The 17555-nt window shown below is 37.5% G+C and overlaps 1 protein-coding gene across 5 annotated transcripts in view; it reads right to left on the bottom strand.

The window, feature by feature from the left end:
- Positions 1-17555, bottom strand: part of GALNT13 (polypeptide N-acetylgalactosaminyltransferase 13) — a 645011-nt gene that overhangs the window by 197980 nt on the left and 429476 nt on the right. For all 5 annotated transcript variants that reach the window (XM_040229104.1, XM_040229105.1, XM_040229106.1 and 2 more), the window contains exon 8: positions 7023-7140. In XM_040229104.1, coding sequence (XP_040085038.1) covers positions 7023-7140 — 118 coding nt within the window. The remainder of the gene's footprint in view (positions 1-7022; positions 7141-17555) is intronic.

Below are 17555 nucleotides of genomic sequence, written 5' to 3'. Positions count from 1 at the left end.
TATATTGCTACTTTTATAGTGATCTAGAAGAAAAGAAAATTGGGGCATTTGAAGTAAATCCCATTCTGTTAATTAAACTACTGATTGTTGTCAAAAGAGCTTATTTTTTTTTTTAAAGAGCTTATTTTTAAGGGTAGTGATAATAATAAAATTTCCATAGTATGGTACAGTTAATAAAAAATTCAATAAGTATTGTCTTATTTAACCTACATAGTTTTCCTGAGAGGTAGATGGTTAGAATCATACTGAGGGTATGTAAAAAGAAACTAGGCTAAGATACAATGAGAATCTCAGCTAGACTATAGAAGTCTATAGCTGACTGGATATCATCAGTTACATTTTTTCTTCATTTGTTTCTCTTTGGAAGATGTTTCTCTTTTTCTCTGTGTGTGTGTGTGTTTGTGTGTGTGTGTGCACACGTGCATGCGTGTATGCTTTAATACTTATCAACTTTACTGAAGTATATTTAACATACACTGGACTTGTCAACTACAAATTGGAACTTGCCATGGGTACCCACTTGTCAATGCAGGAAACGTAAGAGATGCAGGTTCAATCCCTAGGTTGGGAAGATCCCTTGGAGTAGGAAATGGCAACCCACTCCAGTATTCTTACTGGGAGAATTCCCATGGACAGAGGAGCCTGGTGAGCTACAGTGCCACGTGGCTGTAAGAGTTGGACATGACTGAAGCAACTTAGCACACACATGGGCACTTGCCATCTTCCTCTTACAAGGATTAAATTATGTGCTGCTGCAATTGCTGATCTCCAACATCTCCTGAAGGAGTTCAGGGTGGAGAGCAAAAATGAGACACTTTGTGCTCCAGGAAAACTAGCAGGTCAGGTCTTTAGATATGTATTTTTAGGTCGATTTTATATGCCCATTTTTGTATCTCCTCATATCTAGAAGAGAACTAAAATCCTTAATGGTAATAGCTGTTTCTTGTGACTAGCAGAAGCTTCACAAGATCAGTAGAAAGTTTCTGGAAAAATATGTATTTGATTCCATGTATTCCCCCTTTACCAAAAGCACATATATACTGACTGACCTTTCCCCCCTGCCTCTTTGGAACAGTTTCTCAAAGCTATCTGAGGTGCTGTCTCCCATGCTCAGTCCTCATTTTGTCCCCAGTAAAACTTAACTCACAACTCTCATGTTGTGCATATTTTTAAGTTGACAAATTAAGTGATGCTGACTAGTGTCATGAGTTGTTCAAAACCGCACAGCATAGACCATTAAAACAATAACACCTGCCACCTGTGACGCAATTTATGTGTGACAAATGGACACCATCGCATTTAATAGTCCCCTGCTGCTGCTGCTAAGTCGCTTCAGTCATGTCCGACTCTGTGCGACCCCATAGACGGCAGCCCACCAGGGTCCTCCATCCCTGGGATTCTCCAGGCAAGAACACTGGAGTGGGTTGCCATTTCCTTCTCCACTGCATGAAAGTGAAAAGTGAAAGTGAAGTCACTCAGTCGTGTCTGACCCTCAGCAACCCCATGGACTGCAGCCTTCCAGGCTCCTCCTTCCATGGGATTTTCCAGGCAAGAGGACTGGAGTGGGCTAGAACAAATCAAAAAAGTGATGTAATCTTTCTTACATATATGGACAAACTAGAGCTTAGGAGACCTGATGCCTTACCCTCACACAGATAATAGGTTCTAGAACCTTGGTCTTGAACCCGCGATGCCTCCTTCCAGACCATACTTGTAACCTTCCCTTGTAGCTCAGTTGGTAAAGAATCTGCCTGCAATGCAGGAGATGTGGATTCAATTCCTAGCTTGAGAAGATCCCCTGGAGAAGGAAATGGCAACCCACTCCACTATTCTTGCCTAGAAAAATCCCATGGACAGAGGAGCCTGGCAGGCTACAGTCCATAGGGTCATAAGAGTCAGACCCGACTTAGCGACTAAACCACAACCACCACATTTCAGGGCAGGGGGACACTCTTCTGAGTCCTTTGCTGCCTTCTGACTTTTTACGACTTAATTGGTTCTACAGTGCAGATTATCTCATATATTGTGTGCTTTTAGAAATACTGCCCTGTGCTAGTGCCTCATGCAAAGCAAGGACTTTTGGTGGTGATGCTTTTTGGATGGTACTGATGCTGCCATCAGGGATATTATTTAAAGATAGATGACACCTTTGATGATAAATTCATATTATACTGGGTTAATTTCATCATAAACTATTTTACATGGATATTCATTTCTGAGTTCCTCCTATCTAGAATTTCAACCACTAAGAATTTCCAACATCTGCTGCTTCATATTCCTCTTCCCTTCCTTAGTTTTTTTCTCTTAAACACTATTACTAACATAGTAACATATTTTATTTCTCTTGTTCACTGTCTGTATCCTTCACTAAAATATAAGTTCCATAGGACACACATTTTTGTCTATTTTGTTCACAACTCTATGCCCTGCACCTATTGAGCAGGAAATAAATATCAGTTAAAAATTAACATCTATATTTTAGGACTTATGTTATTTTGATGATTGTTGTATAATGAAGTGGAAAACAGTATCTGAGACTAATTTTTCATGAGCACTTGAATCTACTTGTACGTATTTTCACTGGACGTGTATTACGCATAGGAGGCTACAGCCTATTAGAAAAAGATTAAATCACTAGATGAGACCACATTCTCAGTATTCTGGAAGAAGATTGCATTTATATATTAACTTCTCCTCTTTCTCCTGATGATACCACTGTTTTGGGCGTTGTCATGTTATGGAGAGATGAATCTGATTAGGACAATAGTGCTCTAGAAATCAGCAGCACAGTCACTGGTCTCAGAATGCTGGGGTTCAATTTTCAACTGTTCTACTTACTAGTTACATACATATTAGAAGTCACTATTATTTTATGCCAAGAACTTTTATCCAGAGACTTCAAGTGTTTTTTCAATGCTTTGAAACTGTATTTAAACCTATGGTGTACAGGAGACTAGATGCTTCTTTCTTTGAAGGTCTATCATTTTGATCAGATATTCAAAGTCTGTCAGTATTTACAATACTTTGGGCATCAAAGATCAAGTGGTACTGTTATAAATAAATCCCCTAAAGGATATACCTTTGGATTGACTTAAATATCTATAAACCAGCCATAATAATAATATTTTGCAGGCATTTAATACTTCTCGGTTTTTCATCCTCAAGTCTACATAGACCAGAGCTTTATAAGACAACTATATCTTTCAGTTCAGTTCAATTCAGTCGCTCAGTCATGTCCGACTCTTTGGACCTCATGAACCACAACAGGCCAGGACTCCCGGTCCATCACCAACTACTGGAGTTGACCCAAACTCATGTCCATTGAGTCGGTGATGCCATCCAACCATCTCATCCTCTGTCATCCCCTTCTCCTCCTGCCCTCAATCTTTCCCAGCATCAGGATCTTTTCAAATGAGTCAGCACTTTCAAATGAGTCAGGTGGCCAAAGTATTGGAGTTTCAGCTTCAACATCAGTCCTTCCAATGAATGCCCAGGACTGATCTCCTTTAGGATGGACTGGTTGGATCTCATTGCAATTCAAGGGACTTTCAAGAGTCTACTCCAACAACACAGTTCAAAAGTGTCAATTCTTGAGTGCTCAGGTTTCTTTATAGTCCAACTGACACATCCATACATGACTACTGGAAAAACCACAGCCTTGACAAGATGGACCTTTGTTGACAAGGTAATGTCTCTGCTTTTTAATATGCCGTCTAGGTTGGTAACTTTCCTTCCAAGGAGTAAGCATCTTTTAATTTCATGGCTGCAGCCACCATCTGCAGTGATTTTGGAGCCCCCAAAAATAGAGTCAGCCACTGTTTCCCCATCTATTTGCCATAAAGTGATGGGACTGGATGCCATGATCTTCGTTTTCTGAATGTTGAGCTTTAAGCCCACTTTTTCACTCTCCTCTTTCAATTTCATCAAGAGGCTCTTTGGTTCTTCTTCACATTCTTCCATCTTTACTACTATTATAATCACCTTTTCACAGTTGATATTAAATAACTGTCTATATATGGCCTCCACAGGTGGTTCAATGGTAAAGAACCTGCCTGCAATGCAGGAGACAGGAGTTTGATCCCTGGGTTAGGAAGATCCCCTGGAGAAGGAAATGACAACTCCAGTATTCCTGTCTGGGAAATCCCATGGACAGAGGAGTCTGGTGGACGCCAGTCCATGGGGTTGCAAAGATTTAGACATGAATTGATGCTTTTGAACTGTGGTTTTGGAGAAGACTCTTGAGAGTTCCTTGGACTGCTAGGAGATCCAACCAGTCCATTCTGAAGGAGATCAGCCCTGGGTGTTCTTTGGAAGGAATGATGCTAAAACTCCAGTACTTTGGCCACCTCATGCAAAGAGTTGACTCATTGGAAAAGACTCTGATGCTGGGAGGGATTGGGGGCAGGAGGAAAAGGGGATGACAGAGGATGAGATGGCTGGATGGCATCAATGACTCGATGGATGTGAGTTTGAGTGAACTCCAGGAGTTGGTGATGGACAGGGAGGCCTGGTGTGCTGCGATTCATGGGGTCGCAGAGTCGGACGCAACCGAGAGACTGAACTGAACTGAACTGAAGTGACTACACAATAAAAATTTTCCTATACTAACATGACAGTGACAAGAAAACCTTATGTATAAAACAAACATCTACTACATTTTACTGACAATAATGCCTGTGTGTTGCTTCTTTGAGAGCAAAAGTGTGTTATCTTGCTTCAGTCGTGTCTGACTCTTTGCAGCCCCATGGACTGTAGCCTGCCAGGTTCGTCTGTCCATGGGATTCTACAGGCAAGAATACTGGAGTGGTTGTCCATGCCCTTCTCCAGGGGATCTTCCTTACACAGGGACTGAACCTGAGTCTCATGTCTCCTGCACTGGCAGATGGGTTGAACCATCTGGAAAGGCCTATGAGAGTAAAAGCACCAGGCCTTATTCATTTTTGCAGCCTCAGTATCTGTAAAGTGTAGTAAATATACTACATGTTCCGTATGTTTGCTGTATAATAATTAAGCTGGATATTAGACACAGCTCTTCTGAATATGAATCCCTAACATATTCTCATTTCATTAAGTCACACATCTTTTTATGAAATTAATTTAAAGGAGAGTGTCATCCCTTTGCTAATATATTGTTCTAGCATTTTCTCTTATTCAACATCTTCCTCAGCCAGGGTACCAGCTATTAAATAAACACATATCCATGTCACACAAAGAAAGTAAAACACAAATCAAGAGACTAATAAAGAGCAAAATACACACTTTGTTTCTGCTGATAATATACGGAAACTAAAGACAATGAATGTTTTAAACATTCAAAGAACATTCGCTTATGAGTACTTCACTTCTTACAAAGAAGATGTATCATATTATTCCACTAAATTCTTTCCTAAGTAGATTCTTCCCTAACGCATCTTTCAATCAGTTAGGTGAAGATCACCCATCCAATCTGAGAGCTCTGAGATGAAGGTAAGGGGAGTGTATTGACAGAGAATCAAGCTTAACAGGTGAGCAGAAAGAAGGTGAATAAGACTGTTAGAAAAGAAGAGGAAAAAGATGAGCAACAGGATCACTAGATATTACTAATGTTGCTATGTTGGTTTTTTTCCTTATGAATTTCAACCACAGCATTCAAGGAATATTGGTTAATTAATGTGTAAATACTCTCTTCATTAAGTCTAAGGATATGAGAAAACTGTTTTTAATCTTTTGAATATACTTTCTTTCCTTTCTAACTCCCTTCCTTCCATCTTTTTTCTTCTTCCTTTTTTTCACTGTTAGCTTTTACATTCTGTACTTAGAGAACTACAGTGAGTAAAAAATTTGGTTCTCCAAATGTTCCAAAGATTGTGCAAAGATAAATCACATACTTGACAGGAAGAAGATATTCCTAAGTATGCTATTAAGCCTTGTGGGGCAAGTTCCACTGGACTATAAATATATAAACAAATATAGAAAGAATAAAATTCCATTAACTAATGATCTCAGACACTGGACTGTAAAGAAGATTTATAGGCAAAAAGTTGTATAATAAAGACATCCTAGTGCTTCTAAAATAATCCATATTATTCAAGATCCATTAAATTTCACATTATATAAACTCAAAGTAATTCTTATTCTCAGATTTTGACATTTGCTTATATAACATCAAATATATTTATATTTGTGAATGATAAAGCTTACTTTCTAAATGAGAAATTAAAAGGCATAACTCTTGAACTTCATAGATAAATATATCTAAACTGTAATAATTTTAATGCAGCAAAACAATAGTGTTTCAAATAACATGTCAAATTATAGAAAGGAAAAAACAATAGTATTACTAATTTAATTTTTAAATGATATTGAATGTGGTTTGAAGAAAAAAAAAAGTATGTTATTCCTCATGATTTCTTAGTAAGAAGGAACATTTATGTGTTCATATTTAAAATTTTCAAATGCAACATTAAAATTATTAATATACTTCCTAGTATCAGATATATGATGGATTAATTCTTAATTTTTGTTTATTTGGAAGGCCATTTAAAAAGTACATTTTCATACAACTCATTCATCAAACAATAATGTCTATGATTGTGAAAACATTCATGCTATTTGAATTATCCAGAATGCCTCTGAACACAGGTTATTCTTAAAGGTATTTGAGAATAACCTCAAGCAGCACTTGTAAATACAGATTTTGTAACACTTTCAAGTTTCAGTTCAAAAATACCAAGTGATCTTTAGGGTAATGTTTTATTTCAAAAATAAAGCCCTTCTTTAATTAAAAAACTAAAAGCCCTAATACCTTTGAACTATGTATACAAGAATTACTTTGAAAATTTTTAAAATGCCTCTAATTTCCCATTTAATGGTAAATATTGCATGCAAAAAGACTCTAGCTTCTAAACAAGTATTAAAATGACCAACTGATCAGTAATTTGTATCACTTCACAAAAAAGATCTGACAGTAAATTACTGAGTCTACACATGCATGCTACAGCATAGTATGTTCAGAGTCAAAAAATAAAGTAAAATGAAATTACCCTAAAAGACATTTCAAGATTCTCTCCACCCCAGATATCCATTCCTGCATCGTAAGTTCCTATCTCTTCAAAGTAGTTTCTGTCAATAGAAAATAGGCCACCAGCCATAGTTGGGGTCCTAGTTGAAAAAAAACAAAAACAAAAGAATATCTTTTGAAAACAATATGTGGAGTTTAATGAAACTATAGCAAGTATTTCTGAAACATTTTAAATAAAAAGCAGTACACTTAAAAATTTCAAACTGGAAACATAAAGCCAAATTATAAGAGGTTTTAAAATTAATAAACAGCATTTTTTTCACATTTTCTGTAAAACTAAACTTAGATTAGCCTATAGTTTTTCTTATGGGTGATCAAATAGATATAAGGAACACTGGCCATTTAAGACAGGGGCATATACATACTGTGTGAAAGGCATAGTGAAGAGAAATCTGTGTTCTTATCACTATCCTTAAAGAGCTGAACTAGTCATGCAACTTCTAGTTGTGATCCTGTCATCTAATTATAAATTTTATTTTAATATGAACTCCAGAAACTTATGGAAATGGTTTCTCTATGTAAAGATCTACAATCTATTTGAATAGGAAAAATAACTGCTGTGAAATATTTATAGGCATTAAGTATCTAATAATAGTTACATAAGTATCATAATAACTTCACATCTAATTGTCTACAGCTAATTGTTTTACCTAATTAAAATGATAAAATGAATCATATAACCCTATAGACAAACATAAATCCTGTATACTATTCACGGTTTTAGAAGGACATTTGGCACAGATCCAAAACTTTTTACTAGGAATAAATGATTTTGGTTCTCACATTCAAACTTTCTCTGTAGAAACTAAGAAATCAGGTGCTAACTTTCACAAGGAATAATTATTGATCTTAAAAGATTAATTAAAATCAGTCGTTAATATGTGACCTACACAAAGTCTTTCTGTAAAAGCAGACATTGAAACTGAAAAAGAAAGTTCTAGTTCACAAATGAATCTATCTATACAACCAATGATTATTTCTGAATAGAGATTTTCAAGCTTCATAGCACATTAGCAGCACCTGACATACCCTGAAAAAACTACACTTCCATGTTTGGGTAATTCTCTCAGGTTTAGATTTAATTGGCCGGGAATGGGTCCAGATCTTTGATACTGTGTAAAGGTCCTAAGTGATTCTGTGCTGCTAAATTTACTAGATCGGAAACACTGGTCTAGTAACTTAGATTTAGGATGTTCATTCAGGTACACTTGACCCTTGAACAATGTGGGTTTGAACTGCTTGGGGCCACTTCTATGCAAATAGTTTAAACAGTAAATGCCATACTTCTACACAATCCAGTGTTGGGTGAGTCATCTGATGTGGAGGAACCTTGGATACCAAGGGCCTGGTATAAAGTATACCCAGATTAACTTCTGTGTTATTCAATGGCAGTTTGAGATTGTTAGAAAACTCAATGTTTTTTCTCAAAATTATGTCCTCTTCTGCCATAGGATGTGCTCATGTCCTCTAACTGAACAGTGTATTTCATTGAAAAACCTCAATATAATATTGTTCTTGGATACCTACCATATCACAGAGTTCTCTATTTCTCCCAGTGCTATCACTGTTTCACACTCAGGCAACTAACTGTCCATCAGTTGCAGCAGCAGAGCCTCACTTGGTCTGAGCTGTTTTATTGCTTCAAATCTTGCTGGGTTCCTATCATGGACAGTGTCATTGACCTACTGAGTTGTAATGAGAAAGAGTAACAAAGCTAAGCAGATGCTAATTATGAAGTAGCCATGACCCTCACATGACTGGGGTTTTTGAAGCCCATGGAAATAACTATGTAAGGTACCACACTGCTGAATACTCTATTTAATGAAATGAGGAACAGAAATTGCTACAATTATCCTATTGTAATGTAACTAAGTGCTTAAGAATGTTAAATGGTGCAATTTTAATGATCAGTTCAGAGTGCCCATTCACTTGGATATTTACTAGTAAAGAACAAATGCATTTAACTTAAATACATGAATTGAATTTCATCTTATAGTTGGTGATGATTCCTACAAATATGTGAGAAATATATAATAAATGGCAACAATAAATTACATTTTAACCATAAGAATGGCTCAAATAAGTTTCACTTTTAAAGTAATAAAATCTTTTAAAAATTTGCAATTGCTCAAAAAAAAAAAAAATCTTGTATTTTTCTGAAGATGGATCCTACTAGGACTTTTTCTTTTCTGTGTATTTGAAATAGCAGTTAGCTCTCTCAAACAGTTCAGAGATATTATTCTGCCTTAAATAATATCTACAGCCATAGCCAGTGCTGTGTAGCATGTTCTATTCTAAGTTAACTGCTCTGTAATGTCACCCATGAACTATTTACATATACCTGTGCAGACCTTAAGTGTTCAGGGTATTTAGAAAATATAAAACCTTGATTATAGTTGAATTAGCTAAGATGATCTTTTTAAGCATCTCTACAATGTCACACCAAACAATTCAATCAATTATATTGGGGGGGAAAGTAACCAGCCAAATGGCTGTGAATATTACCTACCACACAGCAAATAGGTGAAGATGAACTGAGTAAATAGAACTAAAGTACTTAGCATAGTGTCTGGCACATTATAAATAGTTAATAAGGCTTGGTAGTAAATCTTTATAGTTGCTAATGTTAATCATTCTAACAAAAGTCTTAAGTGTCCTTTAATTAATTTTGGCTCCCCATATACATGCCCTCATTTTGGAATGCAAAATCATCTAATAATACTTCAGATCCAAGATGCTGAACTTTGAAATCTGCTGCACTAAATACAAGCTTCAATTTTTTAATGCTTCCTATTTAAATCCTACGGAAGTCCCTTTGATGATATGGTTCTTTAGCTACTTCATATTCTCACAGACTATCTCCCTTTACAAATCATTTACTTCCCTCCTCCCACCCACTCTCCAAGATCCTATTATGTCAGTAAACACCTAGCTAAGCACACTAGGTTCGCTCTCCTTGCCTGACTACATTCTTTTTATAAATATTAATATTACACAGACAAAGGTCTGTATAGTCAAAGCTATGGTTTTTCCAGTAGTCACATATGGATGTGAGAGTTGGACCATAAAGAAGGCTGAGCACTGAAGAATTGATGTTTTTGAATTATGGTGTTGGTGAAGACTCTTGAGAGTCCCTTGGACTGCAAGATCAAACAAGTCAATCCTAAAGGAAAGCAGTCCTGAATATTCATTGGAAGGACTGATGCTGAAGCTGAAGCTCCAATACTTTGGCCACCTGATGAGAAGAGCTGACTGATGCTAGGAAAGATAAAAGGTAGGAGGAGAAGGGGATGACAGAGGACAAGATGGTTGGATGGCATCACTGACTCAATGGACTTGAGATTAGGCAAACTCCGGGAGATGTTGAAGGACAGGGAAATCTGGCCTGTTGCAGTGCACGGGGTCAGAAAGAGTCATTCAGGACCAAGCACCTGAACAACAAGAAATATTAGTTCTTGGGTAAACTTACCATTCCTCATCCACTTCTGTTCCTAAAACCTCGAGAATCATTGAAATAGCAATAAGCTGAGGTCATCTGGTCATGATAAAAGTCCATGTTATTGACTCTCTGCTCAGGCCACGAACAGCCAACAATCCTTTTATCTGCTTACTTGTTTACTTTGTCTCATCTTATATGAATCTTCCCCCAAAGTTTCAGACTCTTCTCAAAAAACTGAAGATTAAGGCAGTGCATAAATTCTAAACTCTCTCAGTCATGAACTCTAACCTCTCTCAATCTCTATGTTAATATTGTGTGTTTCTCAGGGCCTCTTCCTTCTTCTTGTCTCGGTGGGGGGTCGGGGGATGTCTCCTCCCCTCTGAATGTGGAATAGTATTCATTCTTTTGCCTCAGTCAGCTCTTTTCTGACTATACGCACACTTTTTCTTTTTGTTTTCTTTTTAAATCACACATTGATTGACTAAGCTTCAACAATATTGTGTATTTTACAAATGGAAGACTTATGGCAACTCTGAGTCAAGTCTGTGCTTAGTTGCTCAGTTGTGTCTGACACTTTGTAACCCAATGGACCGTAGCCCACCAGGCTCCTCTGTCCATGGGGATTCTCCAGGAAAGAATACTGGAGTGGGCTGCCATCCCTCCTCCAGGGGATCTTCCCAACCAGGTCCATATATTGCAGGTGGATTCTTTACCGACTGAGCCACAAGGGAAGCCCTTACTGGTGTCATTTTCCCAAGAGCATTTGCCTACACCATGTCTCTGGGTCAATTTTGGTAAATTCATAGTATTTCAAACATTTAAATTATTTTTATATTTACTACGCTGATCTGTAATCAGTTATCTTTGACATTACTATTGTAGTTTGGGCACCATGAACCACGCCCTTATAAAACAGGCAACTTAATCAATTAATGAAGACCTACAAGACCTTCTAGAACTAACACCAAAAAAAAAAAAAAAAATGTCCTTTTCATTATAGGGAACTGAAATGCAAAAGTAGGAAGTCAAGAAACACCTGGAGTAACAGGCAAATTTGGCCTTGGAGTATGGAATGAACCAGGGCAAAGGCTAACAAACTTTTGCCAAGAGAACACACTGGTCATAGCAAATACCTTCTTCCAACAACACAAGAGACAACTCTACACGTGGACATCACCAGATGGTCAATACCGAAATCAGATGGATTATAATCTTTGCAGCCAAAGATGGAGACGCTATATACAGTCAGCAAAAACAAGACTGGCAGCTGATTGTGGCTCGGGTCATGAACTCCTTATTGCAAAATTCAGACTTAAATTGAAGAAAGTAGGGAAAACCACTCGACCATTCAGGTATGACCTAAATGAAATCCTTTACAATTATACAGTGGAAGTGACAAATAGATTCAAGGGATTAGATCTGATAGAGTGCCTGAAGAACTATGGACAGAGGTTCTGACATTGTACAGGAGGTAGTGATCAAAACCATCCCCAAGAAAAAGAAATGTAAAATGGCAAAATGGTTGTCTGAGGAGGCCTTACAAATAGCTGTGAAAAGAAGAGAAGCAAAGGCAAAAGAGAAAAGGAAAGATATACCCATCTGAATGCAGAGTTCCAAAGAATAGCAAGGATAAGAAAGACTTCCTCAGTAAACAATACAAAGAAATAGAGGAAAACAATAGGATGGAAAGACTAGAGATCTCTTAAGAAAATTAGAGATCTCTTCAAAGCAACATTTCATGCAAAGATGGACACAATAAAGGACAGAAATGTTATGGACCTAACAGAACCAGAAAATATTAAGAAGAGGTGACAAGAATACACAGAACTATACAAAAAAGATCTTAATGACCCAGATAACCATGATGGTGTGATCACTCAACTAGAGCCTGACATCCTGGAGTGTTACGTCAAGTGGCCTTAGGAAGCACCACTACGAATAAATCTAGTAGAGATGATGGAATTCCAGCTGAGGTATTTCAAATCCTAAAAGATGATGCAATGAAAGTGCTGCACTCAATATGCCAGTAAATTTGGAAAATTCAGCAGTGGCCACAGGAATGGAAAAAGTGTTTTGATTCCAATCTCAAAGAAAAGCAATGCCAAAGAATGTTCAAACTACCACACAATTGCACTCATTTCACACACTAGCAAGGTAATGCTCAAAATTCTCCAAACTAGGCTTCAAAAGTTCATGAACCAAAAACTTCCAGTGGATTCAAGCTGGATTTAGAAAAGGGAGAGGAACCACAGATCAAATTGCCAACACCCTTTGGATCATAGAAAAAGCAAAAGAATTCCAGAAAAACATCTACTTCTGGGTCATTAACTATGCCAAAGCTTTTAACTGTGTGGATCAAAACAAACTGTGGAAAATTCTTAAAGAGATGGGAATACCAGAACACCTTACCTGCCTCCTGAGAAACCTGTGTGCAGGTCAAGAAGCAACAGCTAGAACAGGACATGGAACAATGGACTGGTTCCAAATTGGGAAAGGAATACATCAAGGCTGTATATTGCATCCTGCTTCTATGCACTTTAACTTCTATGTAGGGTACATCATGTGAAATGCTGGGCTGGATGAAGTAGAAGCTGGAATCAAGAAAGCCAGAGAAAATACCAATAACCTCAGATATGCAGATGACACCACCATTATCACAGAAAGCAAAGAGGAACTAAAGAGCCTCTTGAAGGTGAAACAAGAATGTGAAAAAGCTGGCTTAAAAGTCAATATTCAAAAAATGAAGATCATGGCATCTGGTCCTATCACTTCATGGCAAATAGGTGGGGAAACAATGGAAACAGTGACAGACTTTATTTTCTTGGGCTCCAAAAGCACTGCAGATGATTATTGCAGGCATGAAATTAAAAGTCACTTGTTCCTTGGAAGAAAAGCTATGAGTGACCTAGATAGCATATTAAAAAGCAGAGACTTTCCCACAAGTACCACATAGTCAAAGCTATGGTGTTTCCAGTATTCATGTAGCCTATAGTCCACTATTCATGGATTATAAAGAAGGCTGAGCATAGAAGAATTGATGCTTTTGAACTGTGGTGTTGGAGAAAACTCTTGAAATTCCCTTGGACTGAAAGGAGATCAAATCAATCAATCCTAAAGAAATTCAACCCTGAATATTCACTGGAAGAACTGATGCTGAAACTCCAAATACTTTTGCCACCTGATGTGAAGAGCCAACTCGTAAGAAAAGGCCCTAATGCTGGGAAAGATTGAAGGTAGGAGAAGAAGGGGATGACAGAGGATGAGATGGATGGATGGCATCACCAACTCAATGGGCATGAGTCTGAGTAAACTCTGACAGATGGTGAAGGACAGGGAAGCCTGGCATGCTGCAGTTGTAGGAGATGGTGAAGAACAGGGAAGACTGGTGTTCTGCAGTCCATGGGGTTGCAAAGAGTTGGACATGACTGAGCGAATAAACAAGAATCAATCAAAGCTGTTAGTGTCCTGACTTCAATACCATCTAACTTTTCCTCTATTTCTCTTCTTCTCCTTGGGCCTCCCTATTCCCTGAGACCAACTGGTATCCCTACAATGATTTCTAAGTGTTCAAGTGAAAGAAAAAGTCACACATATCTCACTTCAAATAAACAAGTAGAAATGAGTCAGCCTAGTGAGGAAGGTGTGATAAAAGTTAAGATAGGCCTAAAGATAGGTCTCTTGTACCAAATAGGTTGTGAATGCAAAGAAAAACTTCTTGAAGGAAATTAAAAGTGCTGCTCTAGCAAACCATGAATAATAAGAAAACAAGACAGTCTTATTGCTGATATGGAGAAAATTTGAGTGGTCTGCATAGAAAATCAAATCATCTACATTTCCTAATCAAAACTTAATCTAGAGCAAGGCCCTAACTCTCTTCACTTTTATCAAGCCAGAAAGAAGAAAGTTTGGAAGCTAGAAGAGGTTACTTTATAAAGTTTAAGGAAAGGAGCTGTCTCTATAATATAAAAATCAAAGAGAAGAGGCAAGTGCTGATGTAGAAGCTTTAAATTATATGGAACTCTAGCTGAGATAATTAAGGAAGGTCACTACACTAACAGCAGATTTTCCATGTAGATTAAACAGCCTTATATTGGCTGAAAATGCCATCTTAGCATCTACAGCTAGAAAGGAGAAGTCAATGCTTGGGTTTCAAAGCTTCATTGGATAGATAGTCTTATCAGGGGCTAGTGAAACTGGTGACTTTAAGTTGAAGCCAATGCCACTTTACTATTCTGAAAACCCTAAAGCCCTTGAGAATTGTGCTGTATCTACTCTACCTGTTACCTGTAAATGGAGCAACAAAGCCTGGATGACAACACATCTATTTACAACATGGTTTACTGAATATTTTAAGCTCACTATTGAGACCTACTGCTCAGAATAAAAGATTTCTTTCAAAATATTATTGTTCATTGACAATTCATCTGGTCACCATAGAGCTCTAATGGAGATGTACAACAACATTAATATTGTTCTCATGCCTGCTAACACAACATCCATTCTGCAGCCCATGGATCAAGCAGTACTTTTGATTTTCACGTCTTAATCTTTAAGAAATACATTTCATTAGGTTGTAGTTGTTATTGGTAGCGATTCCTCTGATGGATCTGGGAAAAATCAATTGAAAATTCTCTGGAAAAGATTCACCCTTCTAGATGCCATTAAGAACATTCACACTTCATGGGAAGAGGTCATAATATCAATATTAATAGGAATTCGGAACAAGTTAATTGCAATCCTCAAGAATGACTTTGAGGGGTTCAAGACTTCAGTGCAGGATCCAACTGCAGATGTGGTAGAAATAGCAAGAGAACTAGAATTAGAGATGGAGCCTAAAGACGTGCCTGAACTGCTGCAAACTCATAACAAAACTTGATCAGATGTGGAATTGCTTCTTATTAATGAGCAGAGAAAGTTTATTGAGATGGAATCTATTTCTGGTGAAGACTCTCTGAAAACTGGGGAATGACAACAAAGGACTTAGAAACTACATAAACTTAGTTGGTAAAGCAGTGACAGGATTTGAGAGGACTGACTCCAATTTTGAAAGGATTTCTGTAAATAAAATGTTATCTAATAACATTACATGCTACAGAGAAATAGTTCGTGAAAGGAAGAGTCAATCTATGTGGTAAGCTTTACTATGTTAAGAAATTTCTACAATCACGCCAACTTTCTAGTAAGCCCACCCTGATTTGTCAGCAGGCATCAACAGCAACATCCAGGCAAGACCCTTCACCCCTGTAGGCTCAGATAATGGTTAGAATTTTTTTAGCAAGTATTTTTTAGCTAAGGTATATACATTGTTTTAGATGCAATACTCTTGCATACTTAATAGACTACAGCATGATATAAACATAACTTTTAAATGCACCAGAAAACCAGAAAATGTATTACTCACTTTAACCCAATATTCACTTTATTGCAGCAGCCTGGAACCAAACCCACAACCTCTAAGGTATACCTGCAATCTTTCAGCTACCTGTTCATTGACTATTGAAAATGAGTTGCTCAGTCACGTCCAACTCCTTATGACTCCATAAACTGTAGCCTGCCAGCTTCCTCTATCCATGAGATTCTCTGTCCATAGGATTCTCCAAGCAAGAATACTGGAGTGGGTTGCCATTTCCTTCCCAAAGGGGTCTTCTCAACCCAGGGATCAAGCTCAGGTCTTCTCCATTGCAGGCAGATTCTTCACCAGCTGAGCCATCAGGGAAGTCTCTGTTCATTGACTATTACATCTGTATTTCATGCCTTTGATTTTTAGATTATCCCTTTGAGCTTACAAAACTGCTCAGTTAAGTTCTGTCCTAAACTACATCTTCACTCCATTCTATTGCTCATTTAAACCAGGGACATATATTTTCTATATCTTTCACTGGTGACCTTATTGAAAGGATGCTTTTAATATACTCCCTCAATTCCTCTTGACCTTCTAACTAGAATCTGGATCTTGCTCCCATCTCTGCAATAACTTCTTTCTGGAAGAGACTATTGATTATGAACTTCAATAGCCTTTCCTTTGAAAGCATTTAACACAATCTATCAGCCTTCTTGCTTGAAATTCTTTTCACCTCTGACTCCCACTGCATTGTTCTAGAGAGTTTTCCCCTTCTACCAATTTGAATATTGTATGATACTTATTGATGCCCCTTTCGTTCCATTGCTGGATGTCAGATCTCAAAATGTAGTCTTCTCAAGGGTCTCTCAGAGGACCTTTTCTATTTCTAAACTCTTTACTTGGTCTTACGCCTTTAGCGTCACCTCTGTGAGGTTGACTTAATCTAGGTAGTCTCTTCTCTCCTCTGCATTGGTTGTGCTCTTTCAATCACTCACTAGATACTTTCTTAAACAACTCCTCCTGACTCTGCTCAGTGTATATAACAGAGAAAGTGCTACCATGTCTGCTTCTCTTTCAAAGACCTCTATTTCCTTCTAAAGTCCTAAGACTTTATTCATCAGATTTTATTTCATCAAATCACCATTTAGCACCTTTATCATTTGCCTCATTCAGTCATTTCCCACGTACTTCCTCCTTTTTAAGTATTTTTTGACACTTATCTCTGTTATCCAATTTTCGTCCTTATTTCTAACTGTTATGGAATGTTCTTCCTTCTGCAGTCTGCAACTTCCAAAATGTATTCTACAAACCATAGCCGGATTAATTCCTCTAAATAAAAATTCCTCTTAAAACATTAACCAGATGTTCCAAAATCTGTATTTAAAAAATTTTAGATTTTTATATTATTTTGCCATTAGTGATCTAGAGCTACCCAATGAGCTCCTTCATTTAACTATCTTTATGTATTTAAAGTGTTTAGTGGGCTTCCCAAGTGGTGCTAGTAGTAAAGAACCTGCCTGCCAAAGCAAGAGATACAGGAGACATGGGTTCAATTGATCCCTGGATCAAGAAGATCCTCTGGAGGAGGGCATGCATCCCATTCCAGTATCCTTGCCTGGAAAAACCCATGGACAAAGGAACCTGGGGGGATACAATCCATGAGGTCACAAAGAGTTGGACATGACTGAAGCAACTAAGCATGCACACATGCAAAA

This window comes from Oryx dammah, unplaced genomic scaffold (genome assembly GCF_014754425.2).
Source record: "Oryx dammah isolate SB20612 unplaced genomic scaffold, SCBI_Odam_1.1 HiC_scaffold_27, whole genome shotgun sequence".
Lineage (NCBI taxonomy): Eukaryota > Metazoa > Chordata > Mammalia > Artiodactyla > Bovidae > Oryx > Oryx dammah.
The sequence above is the reverse complement of the archived record's forward strand: the minus strand, read 5'-3'. Positions and strand labels throughout refer to the sequence as shown.